The sequence below is a fragment of the Sorex fumeus genome, unplaced genomic scaffold, assembly GCF_029834395.1.
Source record: "Sorex fumeus unplaced genomic scaffold, SorFum_2.1 ptg000003l, whole genome shotgun sequence".
Lineage (NCBI taxonomy): Eukaryota > Metazoa > Chordata > Mammalia > Eulipotyphla > Soricidae > Sorex > Sorex fumeus.
The window spans coordinates 42,301,121-42,326,971 of NW_026606060.1; the positions used below are offsets into that span (position 1 = coordinate 42,301,121).

General features: G+C 45.5%; 1 protein-coding gene across 1 annotated transcript; it reads right to left on the minus strand.

Moving 5' to 3' along the window:
- Positions 1-3,455: 3,455 nt before the first annotated feature.
- Positions 3,456-25,316, minus strand: NDUFA12 (NADH:ubiquinone oxidoreductase subunit A12). The gene is made up of 4 exons (XM_056117363.1): positions 25,167-25,316; positions 23,558-23,640; positions 16,428-16,515; positions 3,456-3,725 (listed from the first exon to the last, which is right to left on the minus strand). Exons 1-4 carry the CDS (start codon positions 25,250-25,252, stop codon positions 3,545-3,547), a joined length of 438 nt encoding a protein of 145 aa, XP_055973338.1. The 5' UTR covers positions 25,253-25,316; the 3' UTR covers positions 3,456-3,544.
- Positions 25,317-25,851: the final 535 nt, after the last annotated feature.

Genomic DNA, 25,851 nt, shown 5'->3' on the forward strand with positions numbered 1-25,851 from the left:
TCTAGGAAGATCTTCATATCATAAGAATTAGAGAGTAGATGCAAATCCTTCGATTCCTATGGTGTGTAGGTCAGGGAAGGGTGGTCCCTAAAGAGAAGTGAAGATTATGTGACAGTGAAAGGAAAAGGGGATGCTGGGCACAGACTAGAGACATGCAGGCATCCACTTTCAGGAACTGGATCATCAAGGATTACCCTGGTTGCAGTTAGGCCAAGGGCACACTGCATTTATGTGTAGGTGAAATGAGCAACACATGGTCTGTGTATTGCTTTTACTTTGGGACAGAAGGGCCCTGTCTATACCACACATAGGTCTGGGGCACAAACTCAAGACCAGTTCTGTCCTAACACATTTGTTGAACAACCTACCACTACACAACCATTTCCGTAACTATATTATTTCCATATATCTTGGGAAAATACAAAGATAGAAAGCATCTCCCTGGTATCATAGCTGACAACGTGCTTGATTACTATGCCTTCCATTGCAACTACATTTCCTACTTGAAGACATTTGGTACCAGTGTTTGCATTAACTTGCACTGGAGGAGAAAGTTAAAAATAGAATTTCTCCATACGTGGGAACGCAATTTAAAGAAGGCAGAGAGGTCTCTGTAAGCGGATCACAGAAGTGATTACAAACTCTGGAAATAATCACCCATCTTTTTGGAAACAGTACAACATTGAGGCAATTAGTGTACTTTTTTTCTCCTGTAAAAGCTGCTCAATGAAACATTTCGCTTTCCTACTTAAAACTGTTCGAATGCTTATAAATCGTTTCTCACAAGGGCCATGATTTTCCAAGATATCAGAATTGCTGTTTAGTGTTAGTTCTCTCATCTCGAGCAAAATTATACTATTTTGCTTGGGGGCCACACTCAGCAGTGCTCAGGGGTTACTCCTAGCTCTGCACTCAGGAATCACTGCAGGTGGTCTCTAGGTCAGACCATACAGGATGCTGGGGATCGAGCCTGGGTTGACCACATGCAAGACAAGTGCCCTACCCACTGCACAATATTTCTCTGGTCCCTTTAGTAAAATCATTTTATACTTCATTTAATCCACATGTACAGTGAAATGTGTCCAGTAAATGTCACGCATAGATTATTTACCATTGTTTATATTTGGAAATCACGTCTGTGGTGCTTAGGGAAACATGAGGTTCCAGGAATCAAACCCTGGCATCTTGCATGCAAAGCATGCACTACAGCCCTGAACTTCTGCCCCAGTTCTAAATATAGGAATTACTTAATGGAATAATTTTTCTATCTTTTTTTCAAAAAGAACTGAAGAAGTAATATGAATGAAATAAATGACTAAATGTAAAAAATAAATTGAAGTTCCAGTTGCAAGTAATATGATGGGCATATAGTGACCAGCATGCTGACTCTAGCTATTAATACTGCATTGCATATTTGAAGGTCATTAGGCGAGTAGATCTTGGCAAAACTTAAATAAGATGAAGTATACAGTAACGGTAAGAGTTGTTTCGAAGGAAATAACCATTCTTTTTTTTTTTTTTGGCTTTTTGGGTCACACCCCGTAATGCTCAGGGAGTTACTCCTGGCTCTGCACTCAGGAATTTCTCCTGATGGTGCTGGGGGAACCACAGGGAATGAATGCTGGGGATCAAACCTGGGTCAGCTGTGTGCAAGGCAAACATCCTACCTGCTGTACTATCACTCAGGCCCTAACAATCCATTCTTGATCAATTTGTTTTCCTATTCAAAATGATTGGTCTCAACAGCAGAAAAATATGATGCATTCATCAAGGAGCTGTAGAGAGTGTATAAAAGATAAACGTGTAAGAGTGTATAATAGGTAAGAAACTTACCTTACATGCAGCTGACCCCAGTTCAAAGACCTGGCACCACAAATGAGAAATATTTCAATTTTTTTAAAAAAGGGAGTGGTGGGGGTGGTTTGAGCAATAGTACAGCAAGTAGGGTGCTTGCCTTGCACAGCTGACCTAGGTTCAATTCCTGACACCATACAGAGTCCCCCAACCCCTTCCAGGAGTAATTCCTGAACACAAAGGCAAGAGTAATCCCTGAGCACTGCCAGATGTGGCCCAAAAAACAAACACAAAGAAACACTTCTTTCTGGGCTCTGCAATGGAATGGATTGGACACATCAGACTGCAAGGCTGGCATTGGTGGCATCTTAAGACTGAGCTCCTTTGGTGTGGGGCAGTGATCCCCCCATACCCTGCACCAGGAGTACGTCCTGAATACTGCCAGGGGTGATCCCCAAACAAAACAGATCTAAACCTCTGGAAGTAAAAGAATCTGATAAACTCCCAGAAGATCTACTGGGAAAGCCAATTACCTCTGACAACCTGTTTGTTTCTCTACTCAAGTATCAAATTCCCATGAACTTGGATCTGCCCCTAATCATCAGTCATGGTAATGACAGGGTCAACCACAGACTGGGGGAGCCAAGGAGATAATACAGGAGTTAAGGCACTTGCCTTGCAGATGGCTGACCCTGGCTCAAATCCTCTGATACCACACATGGTTCCTGGAGTACTGTCAGGAGTGATCCCTGAGCAAAGAGCTAGGAATAAGGTTAGATGTGGCCCAGACACCCACCTTTCCCAACCCTGCTAAAAACAACCCCAAAAACCAGGACAGGGACTGGAGAGATAGTACAGGGCTTAAGGTGCTTGCCTTACATGTGGCTGACCTTATTCAATCCCTGATTATCACATATTATCCCCTCAATAAAGCCTACTCGGATTGGGACTGGGCCTTCTCTACCCAGACCGCCCATCTTCCAGTAAGTAGGCGTCACACCCACCAGCTGCTGACAGCGCCAGGTTGGTCCCATCAACGGCCAAGATGCAGAGACTATAAAACCCAGCTCCTGGAAGTGCGCGGCCGCATTTGCGGCCGGGCGACATCTTATTATCTTTCCTTTGGAGAACCTGGCAGGCTACAAAAAGTATCCTGCCCGCATGGCAGAGTCTGGCAAACTTCCCGTGTTGTGCTCAATATGCCAAATACCAGTAACAATGATGGGTCTCATCCTCCTAATCCTGAAAGAGCATTGAAATGGCTCTTTTAAAATCTTAGGGCTAGGTAGAAGGAGACGTTACTGGTGCCTGCTCGAGACAATCGACGAACAACAGGATGATCGTGATCGTGATCCCCTCAACATCACTAAGTTTAGCCCTGGAGGCCCCTGAGCACCGTTGGCATTTTCCAGGAGAATTCCTGGCACCGTAGGGCCTCTCAGGTCCTCATAGTGAATCCCTGCCTGGTTGGCCAAGAATCCCTGGGAGGCTGCCCATCCAAAAAAAAAAAAAGCAGCACAGATCCCACCACTGGTGCCAGGGAACTGCTAACCAGGCAGCCAGCCCAGAAGAAGTTTACTCTAACTCCTATGTCTGTGAGATTCTATTTTGCGAGTGAAGAAAGACAAAGTTCAAGGGAAAAAAGGCACAAAAGACAGAGCAATAATGAAACAACTTTAATCAATTTAACCACCAACAGAAGTACAATGACATGAAAAGTCCCATATTTTACAACTGTTTATCATTATCTTTACTTGTAAGGTGTTGAAGGTGGGACCCACTCGTGAATCTTCTTTTTAGTGGTGGAATAAGGTACATATTGTTCTGGAGTGCCACTCACATTGAATTTATGGTTTGTCCAGATGAATTTGCGAGCAACTGGTGGTTTTACTGTTGGAGGTTCATCAGTCATACAGTGAAGCCAACGGTGCCTTAAGAGGAGGGAAAAAAAATAACCATTATAAAGAGAAAATGCAGCATTGCAGAGGGTAAAGAGGCTAGTTCTGGAGCAGTTTTGTGGATTGAGCTGAAAGTCAGCCATGTAACTTATGAGCTGTACTTTCCTATACTGCAGCTTTTTCATCTTATTTCCTAAGCATACTATAAGGAATAAATGAGATAATATACCCAGAGCACCTAGAGATATCCCCGTGCATAGCATATACTCAACGAATGTCAGCAACAGTATTATCCTCCTCATATTTCATTAAACCTGAACAATGGGACTGATAGTACTGTATTTGCTGTACTCTTTCTTCAGCAGCATTTCACCGACCAGGGTTCAGTACCCAGCAGACCATATGATCTCCCAAGCACTGCCAGGAGTAAACCCTGAGCACTGCTGGGTGTGGCACAACATCGAGGACAGATTTACATTATACACTAATGGCTCCCATATCACGTGGAAAGAAAAGTGCTGTTGATTAATTAATCACGGCACTACTGATTACAGCACATACTCTAATTGTAAATGTGAAAACATATGAATGCTGAAGACTAGTCTTACTCCCACATGTCTGCGGCTGAATTCCCCTGCTCTGGCCCATGAAGCTCTAGCTTGAAAACCAACAAGGGGCTTGCTGAAGAAGATCATCTGTGCAGGCCCAAGAGATATGACAGGGGTGTAGGCAGGTGCTTTGCTCACTCCTCAGCATGGCATATGGTCACTCAAGCACTGCTAGAAGTGATCCCTGAGCACAAAGCCAGGAGTAAGTCCCGAGCACTGCCAGGTGTGGTGCAAACAAAAAAAGCATCTCTGCGTGCAAGCTGAGCGTCAACTGAGGTCTCATTTCTGGATAACATTAAGTTATTCAATTACAGGGTGGATGAATCAGGTAAAGGAAGAGAAATGTTAACTGAAGAACAGAATTGGACTTTTAATGGTGAAATTCATGCATATGCACATGATGGCATTTATGAAGGTGGGGGAGGAAGGGGGGAAGATGGTGCTCTGGGCTTACTCCTGGCTCTGTGCTTGGGGATCACTCCTAACAGGGCTCAGAACCACATGTAGTACCAGGAACTGAACCAGTATTAGTACAAGGCAAGTGCCTTAAGCCTCTGGCTCCACCTGCTGAAATATTTAATGAAGCACACCTGAGACATATGTGAGATTATAATGCAATATGAGGTCCATAAAAAAATTAACTCAAAACCCAAAGTTCACTGGCGCTTCCAGGTTAAGTGTTTTAACCCCTGTCCACACCCCCTCCTACAAGAAAATCAAAAGCTGGGGGCATGGAGTAGATAGGAGAGACAGTGAAGCTGTTTACCAGTGACATGGAAAAGCAGAATCAAAGGAAGAAGACTAGAATTGAGCAAAAATGTGGCAATCTGCCATGTTCCCCCAAGGCTCAGAGCTCATAAGACTGAAATGAATTTAAAGGGAAAAAAATGAGGGGACAGCACGGAACTGTAGCTTCAAGGAAAACACAGTGATTGCCCAGCTACCCAGGAAAGGGCAAGTGAGGCTGCCTGAGTAAATTAAAACTAAAGCTGATGTGAAAAACTGATGATGCTATATAAGCTATTTAAGAATACTGGTTAGTTGTAATCTATGGACACCTAGCGAGGTCACTGGCTAAAACCAGTTGCATGTTCTGAGGCTGTTTGTGTCTCCCAAACCTCTGCCAGAATCAGAGAAATCGAGGTGGAATAAAGCAGTCTGCGCCATGGCTGCTCTCTCTCATATGCTCCGAAGGAGACTGCGGCTGGCGAACGTGCCCTGGAACAACAACAGGCCTGACTCTCTGAGCTCCAAGACCGGTGGTGGGAAGGTCCAATGAACAGCTCAGAGGTGGGAGTCCTTAAAACCAAGTTGGTCACTTACCAAGAGGCTCTAAGGAAATTTAAAGCACAGCAGAAATAATTAGCCTTTACCTTGCTAAGTCCTAGCACAGCGGTAGGGCGTTCGCCTTGCACGCAGCCAACATGGTGGACCCGAGTTCGACTCCTCCGCCCCTCTCGTAGAGCCCGGCAAGCTACCGAGAGTATTCGATATGCCAGACACAGTAACAACAAAGTCTCCAATGGAGACGTTACTGGGCCCGCTCGAGCAAATCGATGATCAACGGGAGGGCCTTTACCTTACCTTTACCTTGCTAAGTCCACTTAAAAAAACAAAAAAAAAAATTTAGGGTCAGGGAGAGCTTCGCATGCTTTGCGGACAACCAATGGACTCCCCATGTGTCTCCAGGAGTGAATCCTGGCAATGAGCTGAGTGCAACCCTTGAAGACAGCCAGATATAACCAAAACCAAAAACAAACAAAAAAAGGGGGTGGAGAAAACTTTATCCAAATAATTGCTACCCAAACTTTCAAAGGCTGAGGATACTGCTTAGTCATAGAGATTCCCTGCACGTGTTACAGTCTTGATCTCCTGGGTTTGATCCCTGGAACCATAAAACAAAAATTTAAAAAGACTATTGAATGTTAAAAACCTATTTAAGAGCCTCATCCAACCGATAGCACAGCGGTAGGGCGTTTGCCTTGCACGCAGCCAACATGGCCGACCCTAGTTCGATTCCTCTGCCCCTCTCGGAGAGCCCCGCAAGCTACCGACAGTATCTCGCCTACACGGCAGAGCCTGGCAAGCTCCCCGTGACGTATTCGATATGCCAGACACAGTAACAACAAAGTCTCCAATGGAGACATTACTGGGCCCGCTTGAGCAAATCGATGATCAACAGGAGGGCCTTTACTTTACTTTTTATATATAACTATTCATTTAAAATTTAAGCGAGGGCATAGAGAAAGAGCTAATGGAGAAATTAGAAAGTACTTAGGAAAATGAAAAGCTCAGTCCCCCATACACCAATGGAAGCAACCACAGAGCCAGGAGAAGCCCTAAGCATCACTGGATGTGGCCCCTCGAACAAACAAGAATCAAATCACTTCGTATGTAAAGAACACTGGTGTTGTACAGATGTAATCAGAGCAGTGGGGAGTGGTAGAAATCCGGGAAAAAGCCAACTTTGGCTTGTTTAGAACCAGTCACAAAGGGAAGGTGTGGGGTATGGCATATATTCATAGAATAAAGAGAAAGAACCTTCTGGCAGATAATAGTAGAGGAAAAAAGATTTGTGTGGACAACCCTTAAGTTTTGGGCTTGCATAAACGAGTCATTTAAGTGCTTTGGATCATTTTGCTTGACAGATTTTTGTTAATCTACCTACACATCTGGAGATATTAAAAAAAAAAACTCAGTACATTTATAAATGTGATCTAAAATGCTTAAAGGGATTCAATAATTAAACTAGCAAATGGAGATAATTGTTTAGGAGAATTTAATCCTTTCCATTAGAGTTTATCAAACACTCATCAAAGAACAGGAGAAAATGCCTACTCTTTACTTTTATGCAAAAAGTAACTCACTCCGCTATCCTATTAATAACGCTGAACCTCAAGATGTAAGAACCTCTAGTTTTTTAAGTGCAGTTGTAATAATAGCATTAATGTTAAGCTCAAATTGCCATTAATCTTTCTACAGAGATAAAGCCTCTGGGATATGAAGAAACTGTGGGGAGATGACACAAAGGTCGGGCGCTCAGGCTTTACATGCAGGGGTGCCAGGGTTTGTTCCCAGCACTGAGTCAGGAGCAGCCTGAGTACTGCTGGATGTGCGGATGGGCCCAAATCAGCCTCCATTAAAGTCAAAACCTCAAACTTGGGGCTAGAGCAATAGCACAGCAGGTAGGGCGTTTGCCTTGCACGCGGCCGACCCAGGTTCAATTCTATATGGCAAGCCATATGGTCCCCCGAGCACTGCAGGAGTAATTCCTGAGTGCATGGGCCAGAAGTAACCCCTGTGCATGGCCAGGTGTGACCCAGAAACAAAAAAACAAAGAAACAAACAAAACGCCTCAAACTTGACAATTAAAATATTTAAATAGAGAAAATGTAATCAGTCCAATAAGGGGGGAAGAAAATAAAATATTGTATAAACAGAAATATGTAGATAGGAAGATATATGTGAGTCTTCTCAAGGTGGTATGACCTAAAAAACTCACTATATTCTTCACACAATGATCCCCTAAGAATATTTCCTCTCTACTCAAAGGCAGAACCTTAAATATTTTTTGAATCAATGAATAAAATGTAAACAGTGCTCAAGAAACAAAGAGTTTATTTCTGTTTCTACCTCAGAGTTCTGTGAATCTTTTTCTCTAATAACTATGGTTTTCTCTAATAACTACGTTTTCACTGGTTTATTTCGGGGGGATAGGGAGTGAGAGATGGGTAAGGATCACTCCCAGCAGTGCAGGGTCACTCTTCGCTGAGCTAGGGAGACTATGTGGGTGCCAGGATGGACCCTGGGCTCCCACTCACAGAGCACACACTCACGCCCTTTGAACTATCTCCCTGCACCAACAGCTGTATTTCTGTAGCCACAAAAAACTTTATTGGTGAGTTGTTTTAATAACAAGAAAAATATGCTTACAATATTGAAAAAAAAAAGCCAGAAAAAAAATCACTGTAAGCAGAACAACATAAAATATATTTCAAAGGACTAACGGAAACAGGCAAAGTATTGTAAAAATGGCTGTCTCCTAGAAGTCTAGATGGATAATCCATTATGTCAGAGCCCGTAAATTTTCTGATCTTGGGGTGTGAGGCAGTACTGCGGGTAAGGTGCTTGCTTTGCACACTGCTGACCTGGGTTCAATCCCCAGCATATGGTCCCCTGAGCCCCACCAGGAGTGATCCTTGAGTGTAGAGCCAGGAATATGCCCTACGCACTGCCAGGTGTGGCCAAAACTGAAAACAAACGAGAGAAAAAAAAAACTTTTCTGATTTCTCCAATGTTCCCAGAAACAGATTCTAGTAATGGGAGTAGAACACTGCAATGCCAAAAACATTACTAATCGTACTGTAAATCATTACAATAGTATTGTAAATCTGCACTGTAGCACTGTCCTCCCATTGTTCATCGATTTGCTTGAGCGGGCCCAGTAACATTGTGAACCCTGTTACTGTGTTTGGCATATCGAACACTTCACGGGTAGCTTGCCAGGCTTTGCCGTGCTTGCCGGGCTCTCCGAGAGGGGCGGAGGAATCGAACTCGGGTCGGCCATGTTGGCTGTGTGCAAGGCAAACGCCCTACCCGCTGTGCTATCGCTCCATTGTAAATCATCAAAATTTAAAAGAACAAAAACACTGAATAAGAGATGGTTTAGATTCAATGACATTCACCCTGCCAAATAAAAATGGGCACTTGTATTTCCTTATCTTAACCTCTGACAACCATCAATGCAGCTAGCCTCCCCATACTCAGAGGTTAACCTCTTGTCTAGTGTCACTCCTTGTGAGCTGCTTCTCATTCTTGATTGGTTTGACCTCTGTGCTCAGTGGTGGATTTATATATCCGGCTGTTGAACTGATAGATCTCTTCTCTTGAATTTCTGACAGGCACCTCAAGCTTCATTCATCCAAAAGAGATGCTTCTGATTGCAATCCTCCACAGGCAGCCCCAGCCTTCCCATTTCAGTGAACAGTATCAACACCTACCCACCCTCTCAAGCCCCAAGACCATGACTCATCCTTGATTTCTTTTGATCACCTCCAAGTAATATGCCACACTTGTTATCCTATTTCTCTCTATATGTTTCTAGAACATGTCAACTGAAAACAAAGCTCACCACAATGCTAAATAAATTAACCTGCTAAGAGCAAAAACATCATGGCTCTGAAAAAAAAATCTTCAAGGACAAATCTGTTGTTGGCCTTTTAGAAAAGAAACCTTTTAACATACACCATTGTTTTTAAATGAATGTATTTATGCATTATTTGAATAATGTACTAATTTTAATAAGAAAAATCACTATACAAGTGAAAGGCTAGTATACCATTTTGAAGGAAAAAAGACATGTTAGAAATGAACAGAAGGTGCCACCATGTGGGAAAAAAAGTATATACACGATAGAGAGAAATCTGCAAGTCATCCTTTTTGCTTTTTAACTTAAAGTATTTCAGAGTTCTAATACTTAAACCCACACATACACACAAAAGCATCTTTATTTCTCTTGGAATATAAGAACTTATATTATTATGAATAAAATATCAACAACTTACATCCTTTTTATTGATGAGGGATAAACCCAAGCAATGCCTGGGGGCTCCCAACCACTCCTGGGAATACTCTGCTAAGCCAGGCTGGAAATCAACGGTGGGAGCAGCAGTGCTGGTGGCCAGCAGAGCAGCCCAGAGAGCTGGGGTCCCTGAGCCACGCCCATAATTCAGATGAGGCACGTGCCCCTGACCCTGAGCTACCTCACCAGCACCCAAACACACATGTCTTTTTTCTTGTCAAATTTTATGGACGCCATAAATACTGACTTGGTAAGTCACTAATTTTATTCCCAAGTTACCATAAAAGTGAATGTAAAGACTCTTGCATGTTACTCTATAGATGATGGCATCTAGCTAACTTAAAGATTAAATTAAGGGCAATGCCAAGTGGCCAAGTGGGGCAGGGGAAGTGGCTTCAGTGGCAGACACACCATCAGGTGCGCCACTGCCAGCCCAAGCAGCAGCTATAGGAATGACGATGAAGGAAAAGAGCAAAAACAGTATTTGGTAAATACTCTGTGGATTCTACTTTAATCAAGTTATGGCCTAAGCAAGTCCTGGTGAATGCCAGGATTGTGGGGTGATGTCCTTCCGGAATGGGGGGAGGGTAGGAGAGATAACAGTACTATAAAAAAGAAAAAGAACAAGCAATAAGTTAAAGAATAACATCACCCCAAGTCGCCGACGAATGGCTTATCTGGTTCCTGATCAAGCTCCTTAATGGCCATGATCCCAGAGACTGAGAAACAAATCTTGAAACCCACTGACTTTCGGCAGAAATGCATCTGGTTCCCACAGCAGGTTACCAGCACTGGGCCATCCCAGGGGGGAAAGGGTGCTGTCCCTCCACCTGCTTCCCTTTGGCGGCCCAGTGGCCGCCATCCTCCAGAGGATATTGGACAGTCAGGTTTGGGGCTGCAGTGATGAGAGGCGTCATGGGATGGGGTTGAAGCCGGCCCTTTCCTCCCCGCCCCAACGAGACCCCGAGTCGCTGCCCACCAACGGCCTCTCTTGACTCCTGATCAAGCTGCTTAACAGCCATGATCCAAGAGACTCAGGAACAAATCTCGGAACCCAGCAGGTTTTGGCAGAAATCCCTCCAGATTTGTTAAAATTTCGAAATTCCAAAATCACGCGGCCACTACTGCAGCCGTGCAACATCATATGTTATTCATAACCAGCAATAGAAAACAAGTTGTCTACGGTTGTGTTTTCAGCCAATCTGAGTGTTGGGGTAAAATCCCAAACAATGATGGTGGGTCTGTGGTTGAAATATTGAATGAAATCAAAGAGATAGAGTAATGTGGAAATCCCCCACAGGTAGGGGAAGGGTGTGGGGTTGGCGGAATACTGGGGTTTTTGGTGGTGGAAAATGGGCACTGGTAAAGGGACAAGTGTTTCATCATTGTATGACTGAGACTTAAATCCAAAAGCGTTGTAACTGCTCTCATGGTGATTCAATAAGTAAATTTATAAAAAAGAAAAAAAAAAGTAAGGTGGAGTTCATGCCCAATTCAATCAGCCTAATCAATGGTTGAATAAGTAGCAATACTCCTACATTAAAAAAAATAATAACAACATCAGCATGTACATTCTGTAGTGCCTATGAGTTCCCAGAGCTAAATCTACACATTTCACTCATACTGTACATATAAATTCACCAGTGCCTGATATGTAGTGGGGGACTTCTCAATAGTTAATGAATGAACAGACTGGGTCTTTAGGGGTGTTTTTTGGGGGAGGAGGGCCATACCTAGCAGTGCTCAAGGCCTATAGGTGCTGGGGATCAAACTGGGAGCTCTAGCCCAATGAGCTACCTCCTTGGTCCTAAGCCAACTTTAAGTTGAATACTGTGGCCGGCTGCTTTTGCTTTTAAGATTTGTGGCGTTCCACTGCCCCAAACACAAGTACTCACTAAGCATGTACACTTTCAGTTTATCTACTGGTACATCTGGCTGGTTGCTGAGATATTCAGAGAAATGAAGGTCTGGAGATGAGAGACAAAATGAAATCCCCCCACCCCACCCCCGACACCCCGCACACAAGATTTCTAATGTCTATATACAATTAAGAAACATTAACTGAATCACCACAAAGAGATTCCCTGATTCTGCTCCCTGGTGCTTCTGAAGGGAGGAAACCCTCCTCTAGGTGAGATTAGACAGCTGCTGATCAGACTCACAGACCATCATAAGCCGTATTTGGCCCAGACAACTGAGTACTGTGTGAAGGAACCAGTCTGCCAACTGGGCAGCGTCAGGTGTCCCTGTCACTGGGCTCTGTGCAGATGCCAGTTCACCCAGCGCTCCAGGAGGGGCTTTCTTCTTCTCCCATAGGGTGAGAGCACAGCAGGCAGGGGCAGGAGCTGCCCCACTCAAACGCTGGTGTCCTACCAGAGATAAGGTCTAAGAGCAGCTCATTCCAGGGAAAACGGCCTCATTGCTGGTCTTTGAATGCAGCAACACACCTCGAACACAGGACTTCACACCTGATTTTTGCAACCTGGAGCTCTTCTCACTCCCCTGGTAGTGAGACTTCAAATGTAACCTCAAAAGCTTCCCTTACCTGTACAAAATAGCTACTGACCTTCCCATAGCGGGGTGGTGGTGGTTGTTGTTGCAGTGCTTCATACGCATAGAACAAGTGTCCTCTGCTGAATGACATCGCCCCACAATTCTCTATCCTTTAATGAATGACTGCTTCATAAAAGGGGTATTATCTTCCTTGCATTTGTATTACGGTCCTTGCATACTGTGGTTTAAAATAGTTAACATTTCCTTGTCTGCCTCCCCTCTCCATGAGAGCAAAAATTTTTTGTCATTCATTGCCATACCCCAGTGCCTACAGTGGTTCTTGACACCTTGTAGGTATGTAATAAATAGTTAAATGAGTGAAGATAAATTGTATTTGTCATTCATTATTCTACACACCAACACCTGGCTCTCTAAAGATAAACCAACCCAACTTCAAACTGATTCATGATCAAACCAAAGACAAGAATTAAAATTCCAGTGCGTTACACAACAGCAAAGGGAAGTGGGGAGCTTGTGAAACAAAGCAGCCGAGATAGTCCAACATCACTTCTCCCACAAAGAGGCATCACAAGCCTTCAAGCTTCCCTGATAAACAAGGTCATCAAAGTACTCAGCCCTTAGCAAGCACCACTCTTCAAAGAAATTTAGCTTTGCATCAACTGCCCTCAGGCCCCTGCAAGAATCTTCTTGTACAGCTTGCAATTTTTTAAATGTGATATCAAATCATAAAAAGGGGTGAAGAGCCTGGCTGAATAATACCTTCATTTTACAGATCTGAGGGGATCTGGGCCACACTTGGCTGTGTTCAGGAGACCGTATGCGGTGCTGAGGACGAACATGGTCAGTCACATCCAAGGTAAGTGTCCTTAAGCCCTGTACCATCTCTTTGGCCTCGCTTTTTCAGATTCTTACTATTTTATAATTTGAAATGTTTCCACTGACCAACTATAATTTTAGTCGGTTTCCTAATCAAGGGGCTGGAGCGATAGCACAGCAGGTAGGGCGTTTGCCTTGCATGAGGCTGACTGGGTTCGGTTCCTCTGCCTCTCTCGAAGAGCCCAGCAAGCTACCAAGAGTATCTCGCCCACATGGAAGAGCCTGGCAAGCTCCCCATGGCGTATTCGATGAGCCAAAAACAGTAACAAGTCTCAGAATGGAGACAATCTGGTGCCCGCTTGAGCAAATTGATGAACAACGGGAGAACAGTGCTACAGTGCAATTCAGTGCTTCCTAATCAAGCTACTGAAGTTACTATTCCTGTCCCCCACCTCATCATCTAATACAGACCCTATCAGAACTAGGTCATTATTTCCCATTTAAAAGAACACAAAATCCAGACTCTACTGTAGCAACACTGCGTCTTTCTCATATTAAGAATTTTATTATGTAGCCAGAACCTGGAAACAACCAAAGTGCCCAACAACAGACAAGTGGTTAAAGAAACTTTGGTACATCTACACAATGGAGTACTTTGCAGCTGTCAGAAGAGATAAGTCATGAAATTTGCTTATAAGTGGATGGATATGGAGAACATCATGCTAAGTCACACTGAGAGGGACAGACATAGAAGGACTGCACTCATTTGTGAAATATAAGCACAGCGGGTAGGGCGTTCGCCTTACAAGCGGCCAACATGGCCGACCCGAGTTCGATTCCTCCGCCCCTCTCGGAGAGCCCGGCAAGCTACCCAGAGTATTCGGTATGCCAGACACAGTAACAACAAAGTCTCCAATGGAGACATTACTGGGCCCGCTCGAGCAAATCGACGATCAACGGGAGGGCCTTTACCTTTACCTTAAAATAACATAATATGAGACTGACACCCAAGGACAGTAGACACAAGGGCCAGGAATACTGCCCCATTGTTGGAAGCCTGTCTCATGAGGTGGGGGAGAAGGCAGCTGGAATAGATAAGGGATTACTAAGACAATGAAGGAATGAAGGTTGGAGGAATCGTTCAGGATGGGAGATGTGTGCTGAAAGTAGATAAAGGATCAAATGTGATAACCTCTCAGTATCTGTATTGCAAACCATAATGCCCCAAAGTAGAGAGAATATGGGAAGGGGAGGGTTGGAAAGGGCGGGTATTCTGGCGACATTGGTGGTAGAGAATGTGCACTGGTGGAGGGATTGGAGTTTCATCATTGTATGAGTGAAACTCAAACATGAAAGCTTATAACTGTATCTCATGGTGATGCAGTTAAAAAAAAAATTATTATGAAGATGTGATCTTCAAACTATATTACCGCTAGGGGTCAATGGTTAATGTTCCTAATTGACCACAAGTTGAAATTGTTACATGTGAGATTTTATAAATATATTTTGCTTAGTTCACATATACACTGTGTGTGTGTTATACATATAACATTTACATGTAGATTTATATGGGGGGTTGGTTTTAGACTACACAGCTCAGTACTTAGGATTCTTACCTAGCAATGTTGAATTCCAGCATGCATAAAATGCTCTAGCCCTTTGAGCCATCTCCCTAGCTTTCTCACAGTATTTCAAAATAAAACAAAGCAAAACAAAACAAAAGGCATTTCTTGGGGCCACAGGGACAATATAGTGCGTAAGGCACTTGCTTTACATGTATCCAATCCAAACTTGATCCCTAGAACCCACTATGGTTCCCTGGGCCCCACCAATAGTGATTCCTCAGCGCAGAGCCAGGGGTAAGCCCTGAGCACAGCTGGATGTGGTCCCCAAATAAAACAATTTAAAAAAAAATTTCCTGCAATCACATAGCTATTTAACTTAAAAGTAACTAAAGAAATAAAAAATTCACCTTTAGTCACATTTCAAAGTGCTCTTGGCCTAACCTGGATAGTAGACACTATCTACTATCTACATTTCTCTACACAACCAGAAAACACAAACAGTGGTCTCCCTGGTTAGGAATGTAGCTTAGCATTAGAGCAATAGCATGGCAGTGTGAGCCCCTGAATTTGATCCCTGGCACAGTCCTCCCAACCCTCCCAAAAGAGAAGCGATTTCTATCACTGAGAAATATTCAATATGGTTGTATTGAAATTGACAAATATTTTTCAAATACTTTAGCTCCCTCAAATACTTTAGAGACCCTCCTTGCATCTCTGAGGCCCTACATCCGACTGCTGACACTGCAATAAATAAAAAGTAAATCTAAGTCCCAGAGTTAAGGAACTTTTTTCCAAGTTCAACTCTTCACAACACAATATGTTCCAACATGTAATATAATGCTCATTCCTCTCTATCAAGGGCTGGAGCGATAGCACAGCGGGTAGGGTGTTTGCCTTGCATGCAGCCAGCATGGCCGACCCGAGTTCGATTCCTCCGCCCCTCTTGGAGAGCCGGGAAGATACAGAGAATATCTCGCCCGCACAGCAAAGCCTGGCAAGCTCCCCGTGGCGTATTCGATATGCCAAACACAGTAACAACAAATCTCACAATGGAGACGTTACTGGGCCCGCTCAAGCAAATTGATGAACAATGGGAGGACAGTGAAGTATCATCTCTATCAAGAGATAGGGTCTATACTCTCTCTCCTCGAACTTAGGCAGAATTTTCTAATTGACCAATGGCAGAATAAGGAATCAGCACGGTGTGATTTCCCAGCCAAAGTCAGATAGGCTATATGGCATCTGCCTGGAGCCTTCTCAGGGCACTTGCCCATGAAAGTTCAGACTACTGCGAGTATTCCAACCATGTGTTCCAGTTACGGCCCCCCGCTGACAGCCAGCACCAACTGCCAGATACAATGAACAGACCTCCCCAGAGAGCTCAGTATCAAGCATTTGAACTGCCCGAGGGCTGGACACCCAGGTGCACAGGGGAGTCATCACAAGTGTCCTGTTTCACTGTTGGACTTCCTGGCACTTCCACTGACTCAGAGGATCACTTGTTATGATCCTGAGATGGTATCGGGAATCTCATCTGGGATCCATGCTTCCAGAGTAGCCTGGACTACCTTAAGAACAGATAGTCAACGGGACTTGGGTAATAAGACAAATACGACCAAGCCAAGTACAATAAAATGTTGATTTTGATTACCATTCAGGGGGCACCATGCTTCCATCCACATCCCAGAATGTGTTCTTGCCGTTCATTTCAGTTGTATATATAACCCATCGGTGACGGCCTGGGTGGAAAAATTAATTATTTAGAAAGTGCAAAGGAAATAAGGACAACCTTAAACAGAAAAAGAATTAGATCCTAATTGCATAATATCAAAGACAATAAGCTTCTTATGAAAATATTTTGGGGCAATGAGAGTAACAGTAAATACAGCATAACTCCAAAAATAAACTTCTTATTAAAATATTTTTGGGGGGCCTGGAGTAACAGTAAAGTGGGTATAGCACTTAGCCTTGCATGTGGCCAAACCAGGTTCGACCCCCCAGTAACCCATATTGTCCCCTGAGCATCGCCAGGCATAATTACTGAGTGCAGAGCCAGGAGTAACCCAAGCATCACCAAACAACAATACAAGTTTTTTGGTGGCGGGAGGGCCTCCCAAGCAGGGCTCACGAGGCCCAGGGGCCCCTCCAAAGATTCACAGGCAACAAGGGGCCTGGGAGGAAGATGCTGCGGTGCCAGCAAGTCCATGGACGCCCCAGTCCCAATGGGGTGCCTCTAGAGGCCTCCAGAGCCACACCCAGAGGTGCTCAGGGGCCCTCCAGGGCTGCACCCCGCTGATGCTTTGGGCCTCAAACCCAGGTCTGTTGTACTATTTCCTGCCTGGCACAACAAAAGTTTTCATGTCCTTTTACAGAAGGGCAAGATTAGTTGAAAAGCCCCCAGGGTGTATATCAGTGAAGGCCCCTTTAGGAAGTGTCTGAAAGTGTTACAGCAGGAACTACGGGCTGCCATAGCAAGGTGCTGGTGCACAAACCGAGACTCACTCTGCGGGTGGGATGCGGGTGGGACCACACAGACCCCTGCTCTTCTCACCTGGCTGTCCTGTCAGGAGAGGAGCAGAGGGAGGGGTGTGTGCTGCCAGTCACTTGGGGTATGCAGGGGAGAAAGAGCTCCTCCCTAGGACAGGGCAGAAGTGTATCCATACAATCACCCCTGAATTCTGTCTCCAAGAAGTACTGAAAAATGACCACCTAAGGGCCAGAGAAATAGTACAGGAGGGAAGGTGCTTGTTTCGCATGGAATTGACCCTCGTTCAATGCTCTCCACCACAGATGGTCTCCCAAGCACTGCCAGGAGTGACCAGTGAGCCGAGTCAGTGGTAGTTCCTGACCACTGCTGGGTGTGGCACAAAAGAATAATTAAAATCAATCAAATTAAAATAACCACCAGAGGGGCCAGAATGATAGATAGTACAGCGGATAGGGTGACTGCCTTACACATGACAGACTTGGGTTGGATCCCTGACATCCCATTTGGTTCCCTGAGCACTGCAATGAGTAATTCCTGAGTACAGAGTCTGGGCAACCTCCTGAGCATTCCAAGTATGACCCTGAACCCCACCACCAAAATAAATAAAAATAACCACCAGATACTCTTTTGGAAACTGGTGATCATACATAATAAGCAAACATGCAAATATTTGGTAGGACCTTGTTCCTTCAAGCCCATTTGTCCTGGAACATATATCTTTCCAGGTCTCTTCGCTTGCTGGTTGACTGATTTTCTCTCCAAGCCCGTGTTCTTCCTTGAACACATCTCTCACTTGCTTGTCTCTATGTCGCTTTGCTTGTGTTTTCAAATGCTGGAGAAGCCTGTGTTCTTTTTTGAACATGTATTTTCTCTTTCTCTCGCTCTTTCTCTCCTTCCCTCTCTCTTCCCCTTTGTCTCTCCCTCCCTCTTCCTCTCTCTCCCCCATCCCTCATATCTAAGCACATTTCATTCAATGAAAACGATCTTGCTTCATTCAGTGGGCCGTTCTTGCCTTGCACACTGCTCACCCAAGTTTGATCCCTGCACCCCATATGGTCCCCGAAGCCCTGCCAGGAGTGACCCCTAAGTATACAGCTAAGAGTAAGGCCTGTGTACTACCAGATATACATCAAAAATGGGGCGGGGGAGAGGAGAGGAGGAGAAGGAAGAAAAACTATATTGCTTCAATACATGAAGGATATTTGGGGCTTTCGGTCCATGGGCTGTCAGCCCCCTAGCCCCATACTTTTTCTCACAAAGAACAACAATTACAACAACAACAACAACAACAACAAAACAATAAAAAGTATTTGGGCAGCTGAAGCGATAGTACAGTGGGTAGGGTGCTTTGAACACAGCAGACTTGGGTTTGATCCCTGGCATTCCATATGGTCCCCCCAACACCACCAGGAGTAATTCCTAAGTGCAGAGTCAGGAGTAACCCCTGAGCATCACTGGGTGTGACCCAAAAAGCAAAAACAGTCACGGTCATGGTCTTCCCGTTGTTCATTGATTTTCTCAAGCGGGCCCAGTAACGTCTCCATCATGAGACTTGTTGTTACTGTGTTTGGCATATAGAACACGTCACGGGTAGCTTGCCAGGCTCTGCCGTGCGGGCGAGATACTCTCGGTAGCTTGCCCGGCTCTCCGAGAGGGGCGGAGGAATCAAACTCGGGTCGGCCATGTTGGCTACTTGCAAGGCAAACGCCCTAGCCGCTGTGCTATTGCTCCAGCCCAAAAAGCAAAAACAAACAAACAAAATATTTGGAAGGATATAGGTTAGGTCATTGTACTGCCAAATTTACTAATGAATTTACTAACAAGTTTCAGTGGAAAGGGCCAGGGATACATTTCAGTGGTGAAGCACTTATCTTGCATGTGTGAGGCCCTGGGTTTAATTCCCCACACTACAAAACACAAAGTGAATTTCTCTGCAACAGTGGAGGCCTCCTAAAAACATATTTGGAATTGTTTCTCGTAGGTCCTTAAATTGGGTAAAGACCTCGATTCCAATCAACATTTGTCACTATCAGTGGATACAGAGCAAACGTTATTGCTCCTCAGTGTATCTATTGAAAGTGAACCTGAAGTGGAGATAGTGAAAGGGCTGGACGCACTTATCTTGCTCGCAGAAGAGAGAAAACAAAAAGAAATTCTTAACTGAGAGGCTATTCACTATTTATTTGGTTCTGTTTTGCTTTTTTGGCTACATGGGGGTGCTCAGGGCTTACTCCTGGCTCTATGCCCAGGGATCACTCACGACTGGGCTCAAGGGACCTTATGGATCGCTGAGGATCAGAGCCAGGTCAGCCGCATGGAAGGCAAACGCCCTCCCCCCCATTGTACTATTGCTCTAACCCCAAAGGGGCTATTATTGTTTTACATTATTTATCCTCCACGAAAATGAATTTTTCTTAATATTTTTCATTTTGACTAATGCAATTTGCTGCAACGTGGATGCATCTAGAGAGTATCATGCTGAGTGAAGCGAGTCAGAAAAAGAGGGACAGACACAGAATGTTCTCTCTCATATGTAGGATATAAACAAACATAGTTAGAGTTATTAAACACCCAAAGGCAACAGAAACTAAAAACTGGCCTTTACTAGAGAGATACCATAAGAGAGGGGTGGGGGAGAGAGGTTAGGATAAGGGGCTATACTGGGACAATGGTGGGAAGAAGTGGACGTTCTGGAGGAGTGTGCTGAGGGATTGTATTGTGCATGAAACGATCATTAACATTACCCATGGTCCCTAAAATGCATTTATTTTTCTTTCTTGTTCTTCTTATGAAATTTTATTTTTTGTGTCTTTTTTTTTTTTTTGGCTTTTAGGGTCACACCCAGCAATGCACAGGGGTTACTCCTGGCTCTGCACTCAGGAGTCATTCCTGGCAGTACTTGGGGGACCATATGGGATGCTGGGAATCGAATCTGGGTCGGCCGCATGCAAGGCAAATGCCCTACCCGCTGTGCTATCACTCCAATCCCCTTTTTTGTTCATGATGATTTGTTACAGGCATTCAACAGCCTAAAACCAATCCCACCACCATTGGGATAATAATTATGGTATACTTTCCCTTCACCATTGTCTCCAACTTTCCCAACCACTCCTTGAACCTGCCCCCACAGCAGGATGCCTAAAATTTAAAGTAACAATAATAATAAGCAGATGGAGAAATAATACAGTACAGAAACAGTATAGGGTGCTTGCCGTCCATGAACCCCATATGGTCCTTTGCGGTCGCCAAGAGTCATCCCTAAGCGCAGAGCCAGGATAAGTCTTGGGCTAGATGTGGCCCAAATCCAACCAAACAAACAAAAATAATACTTTTCATCTCAAGAGAAAAAAATTTTTTTTTTTTATAAAAGAAACAAATATAGGGGGCCAGGGGGCCAGAGAGATAGACAGGTCAGTGGGCAGAACACTTGCCTTGCACACAGCCATCCTGGGTTGAATTTCTGGCAGTACATAAGGTCCCCAGAGCTCAGGTAAGAGTTATCCCTGAGTGCAGAGCCAGGAATAAGTCTGACTGCTGACTGTGGGCTCAAATTAAACAACAACTGAAAAGAACAAATATGGAGGCTGGAGTGATAGTACAGCAAGTAGGGCATTTGCCTTGCACACGGCCAACCAGGGTTCAGTCCCTGGCATCCCATATGGTCCCCCGAGCACTGCCAGGAGTAACCCCTGAGCATCACTGGGTGTGACCCAAAAAGGGGTGTGGGGAGGAAGAGAACAAATAAACAATTAAAATAAAAAGTTCAAGAGCAACAATGGTAATAATACTCAATGAGCACTTATGTGCCAAGCATTAGGCTTGGCAATAGTAAAGCTGGTCTGAACACAGTTCTGGGTGCCATGGAGAGGGGCTGGGTACAAATGGGAGAATGGAGGTGAACACTAGCAGCACACAGACAGACCCTCTCAAAGAAGATGGCGCTGGAGCGATAATACTAAGTAAGGGTAGTTGGACAAGTACACAACCACTGTTCAATCCCTAGCATCCCCTCTGGTCCCCCGAGCCTGGCTATGATCCCTGACCACAGAGCTAGTAGTAAGCCCTGAGCATCATGAGGTGTGGCCCCAAAACCAAAAGACAAAAAAGGGGGGGGGGAGACATCTAGTCATAGTAGTCTTCTTGCTCAGGCTAAAGAACCCTACGTTAGGATAAGCTCCTCCCATTTACTTTTCATCTAACATTTATTAAAAATTATGAAATAGGTAATATTTTTTACTCTATAGATGAAGAAACTAAAGTTAACCAGGTCATAAAACTAAAAAGTGGAGGGCGAGAATGTTGAACCCTAACCATCTAACTCTACCTCTAAGTTTCCTGTGTTTCTTTTCAAAATTTAATAGCACAAAAAGCTTCTATTTTCTACCACTCAGAAAAATCAAACATTCTTCTAAACTGAAGGTTATGTTTCAAATGTCTTACATCTATCTATATGATAGGTTTCAGGAGCTGGGGAGATAGTCAAGAGCTGAAATGCAAGGTATACTTGTGGAGAATATGGGTTTGATGTCCTACATGGCAAAAGATAACCATACAGGTTTTTATCATCCTAAGGGCAATAAATATTCCAAAAAATGTGTATTTCAGGGACCAGAATGATTGTACAGAGGTAGAGTTTTTGCCTTGCACACAGTTCACCCAGATTTGATCCCCAGCATCCCATAGGGTCCCCTGAGCACTGTCAAGAGTAATTCTTGAGCACAAAGCCAGGAGTAAGTCCTGAGCACTGATGGGTGTGTCCCACTCACAAAAACAAATCCAAAAAGTTGTGTATTTCATCAGTAACTTAATTAATAAACACTGAGATTGCTTTTGAGAATTTATTATTAAAACAAAGCTGCAGTGTATGGTTTGCCTTACAAGGATATTTCCAGAACAAACTTTTTGGAGTGGAAATGCTGAAAAGCTATTTGTAATGTAAATTTTGACAAATCTTACAAATTGACTGCCAAAAAGGTTTATTAACTTATAAACTATGGTCTGTTTCCATATTATAACTGCCAGATAGGTATATACCTCAATATTTTCAAAGCAAGAGGAAAACATAAACCCTTTTGGTGTTGGGAGGATCCTCCCAGGATGGGAGAAGCATGCTGAAAGTAGACTATAGACCAAACATGATTGCCACTCAATGCCTCTCTTGCAAACCACAGGACCCAAAAGGAGAGAGAGAACAAAAGGGAATGCCCTGCCAGAGGCAGGGTGGGATGTGGGGACAGGGGGTGGGAGAGATGCTGGGAACCGTGGTGGTGGAGGATGGGCGATGGTGAAGGGAGGGGTATTTGATCATTGTATAATTGAAACTCAAGCACAAAGATTTGTAAGTCTATAAGTACCTCATGGTGTTTCACTAATAATAATTAAAAAAATCTTAAAAAAAAAAACCTTTTAAAAAAGTTGCATTTCTGAGTGGGAGAGATAGTGCAGAGAGGGAAAGCACTTGTTATGGATGTGACTGAACCCAACTCAGCCTGTGACATCACAAGGTCCCCCAGTACCACCAGGAGTGATCCCTGAGCTCAGAGCCAGGAGTAAGCACAGGGCGCAGATGGGCTTGGCCTCCACCCCCAAATTAAAAACTTAAAGTGCCCTGTAAAAGGTCCTTGTATACTATAGAGAAGAGTTCAATCAAATCTCTATCTGGAAAGATAGCACAGTGGGTAGGGCAATTGCTCTGCACATGACCTATATGGCTTTGATCCCTGGCATCCCATATAGTCCCCTGAGCATTGCCAGGAGTGACTCCTAAGTACAGAGCCTGGAGTAATCCCTGAGCATTGCCAGGTGTGGCCTAAAAAACCAAAAAATAAAATTTAAAAGACCAAATCTCCATCTCATTCCTAGTTATCATTAAAAAAAAAAAAAAATATATATATATATATAAAATCCAGATCCCGGACGAGAACAGTGCAGTCTCTGCCCCCGCGCCTGGGTGTTCCTTCCCGGAGTCCCTTGGAGGGGAGCGGGTTGAGCTTTCCTCCCCGCCCCGACCAGGGCTACGGCAGCCGAAGACCTCCAGGACCAGCCACCACCATGCTGAGACCACTCTCCGCACACCTGGAGGTACTGGCAGAGGGACAAAGCCACGCGGGTTCCGGGGCCGAGACCTCCAAGCCTACTCGAATTGGAGTCGAGCATCTTCCACCCAGATCCTCCAAATTCCAGTAGGCGGGGGTCACACCCACCACCTGGCCCCCTGGCGCCGTGTAATCCCATCAGCGGCCAAGACTCAGAGACTATATATATATATATACACATATATATATGGTACTCACCAAAAAACTGCTTGTTGTCTTCATAGTACTTATTTCCATATTTATCTTCACCCACTAAGTTCCCAAGTCTCACATCATTTGCCCTGTGAATGTCAAAAGAAAACACGTTACAGAATGATTCTAAAACACAAATGTGAGTCAAGTGTGCACACCAGCTTGCAGAAACTGTAACCATTACTTGCACTACCACGTAGAAAACTTCCAACTGATAAGCTTAAATCACACTGAATATGGGGCTGGTAAGAAAGTACAGGGGTAAGGTATTTGCCTTGCAGGAGTGATCCCTGAGCAGAGAGCCAGGTGTGCGCCCCAAGCACTGATGGATGAGTCCCCAAAAGGGGGTGGGGTGGGAGGGATATCACTCTAATTAGGTATCTGCAATATCTTCTGCTCAAAAGATGATTTTACCTTCCTACTATCATCCATGGGCTGGAGCAATAGCACAGCGGGTAGGGCGTTTGCCTTCCACGCTGCCGACCTAGTCGGCCCAGGTTCGATTCCTCCACCCCTCTCGGGGAGCCCGGCAAGCTACCGAGAGTGTCTCACCTGTACAGCAAAGCCTGACAAGCTACCGGTGACACATTTGATATGCCAAATGCAGTAACAAAAAGTCTCACAATGGAGACGTTACCACTCCAGTTCAACCGCTCCAGTTCAACGGGAGGACAGTGCTACAGTGCTACTATCATCCACAGGCCCTGAATCTGGGACCTGGAGTCAAGTCAGCAAACCCCTGGAGGAAATCAGAAGCCGAAGTTGTCAACATTGGAGGGCTGAGCAACAGTACAGCCGGTAGGGCCGTTTTCTTTGAACCTGGGCCAACACAGGTTCCATCTCCAGCATCCCATATGGTACGCTGAGCACTTCCAGGAGTAAATCCAGAATGCAGAGCCAGGAGTAACCCCTGAGCATCTCCAGGAGTGAGCCAAAAAGCAAAAAAAAAAAAAAAAAAAAAAAAAAGGAAAAACCCGCCAAAGTTGCCAACTTTTCTTGGGGGGGGGGGGGGGAGGGGGCGGGTGATGCACCAGGTAGTGCTCAGAGATCACTCCTAGTGGTGCTCTGCGACTGTTACACGGTGCCGAAAATGGAATTCGATTCGGCTGCAAGCCTAGTCCCCACTGTACTATCTCTCCGGACCCTGTTCTCCACCTTAAAAAAGAAAGGACCGGAATTTCAAGGGACTTTTCGATTCTGGTTTGCAACGGCAGGACTCGGGGGGGAGGAGGGGGTTGCCCTGCGATCACCTAGTTCGAGGCACTGCAGAGACAGAACCCAGAGAGGCAGCAAACACTTGCCCAAGGTCACAGTCAGGAGCTGAGCAACTCTCGGGACTGCCCCAGGTGCGGGTGCGGGGTGCAGGTCACGCGGCCACCGTCCCGCACCCCGGAGCTGGTTTGCGGCAGTGTCTCGAGAGACCCCGGGAGGACAGACACTCGGCCAACGGGGTGGGGGGAGGAGGACTGTGCGGGGGTCGTAGGTACGGCGGGGCGAGGTCAGCCGGGACGCGCGAGCTGTCCTTGCCCAAGGTGACCGAGCCCCGGCGCCCGTTCCCGGAAGCCCGGCAGCGCCCCGGGCCCGGCGGAACCGGGTTTGCCTCCCGGCCGCCTACCTGAAGAAGATGCGCAGGTAGCCGCGGAGGCCGCCGTGCCCAGTGAACTGCTGCAGCCCCCGCCGCAGCACCTGCAGGAGCTCCATCTTGGCCGGCAGGCCCCGCCTCCCCGATGCGCCGCCCCCGCGCGCCGTGCGGAAACCAAGGCTCGGCCACCCGGGAGCCGCACGCCTAGCGTTCCGCCGCCCCAGAGCTCCGTGCGGAAGCCAAGGCTCGGCCGCCGGGGAGCCGCGCGGCCGTGCTTCTGCGCCTGCGCGTGGCGGGAGCGCCCCGAGCCGCCACGGTCCAGCTTTCAAGCCTAGAGTTTCGCGGTTTCCCCGGGAAGCCGACGCGTGGGAACCGGCACAGTTAAACCGAGGTTTTCTCAGGTGACCTTAAAAAAAAATAAAGAAAAAGAAAAGAAAAAGCAAGACATAGGCTGGAGAGAAGAGTACGGCGGGGAAGGCGCTTGCCTTGCAGGGAGGCGACCGGGAAACGTTTCCTGACACCGCATCTGGTTCCCTGAGCACAGAGCCAGGAGTAAGCCCCGAGCACCACTTGGAAGGGCCCCAGAACGAAGGGGGAGAGAGGAGGAGAAGAGGTGGAGGAAGAAGTGGAGAAGGAGGGAGGAGGAGGAGGTCGAGGAAGAGATGGAGGAGGGAGGGGAAGAAGAAGGGACGAGGAGGCTGGGCACGTGCTTCCCCTG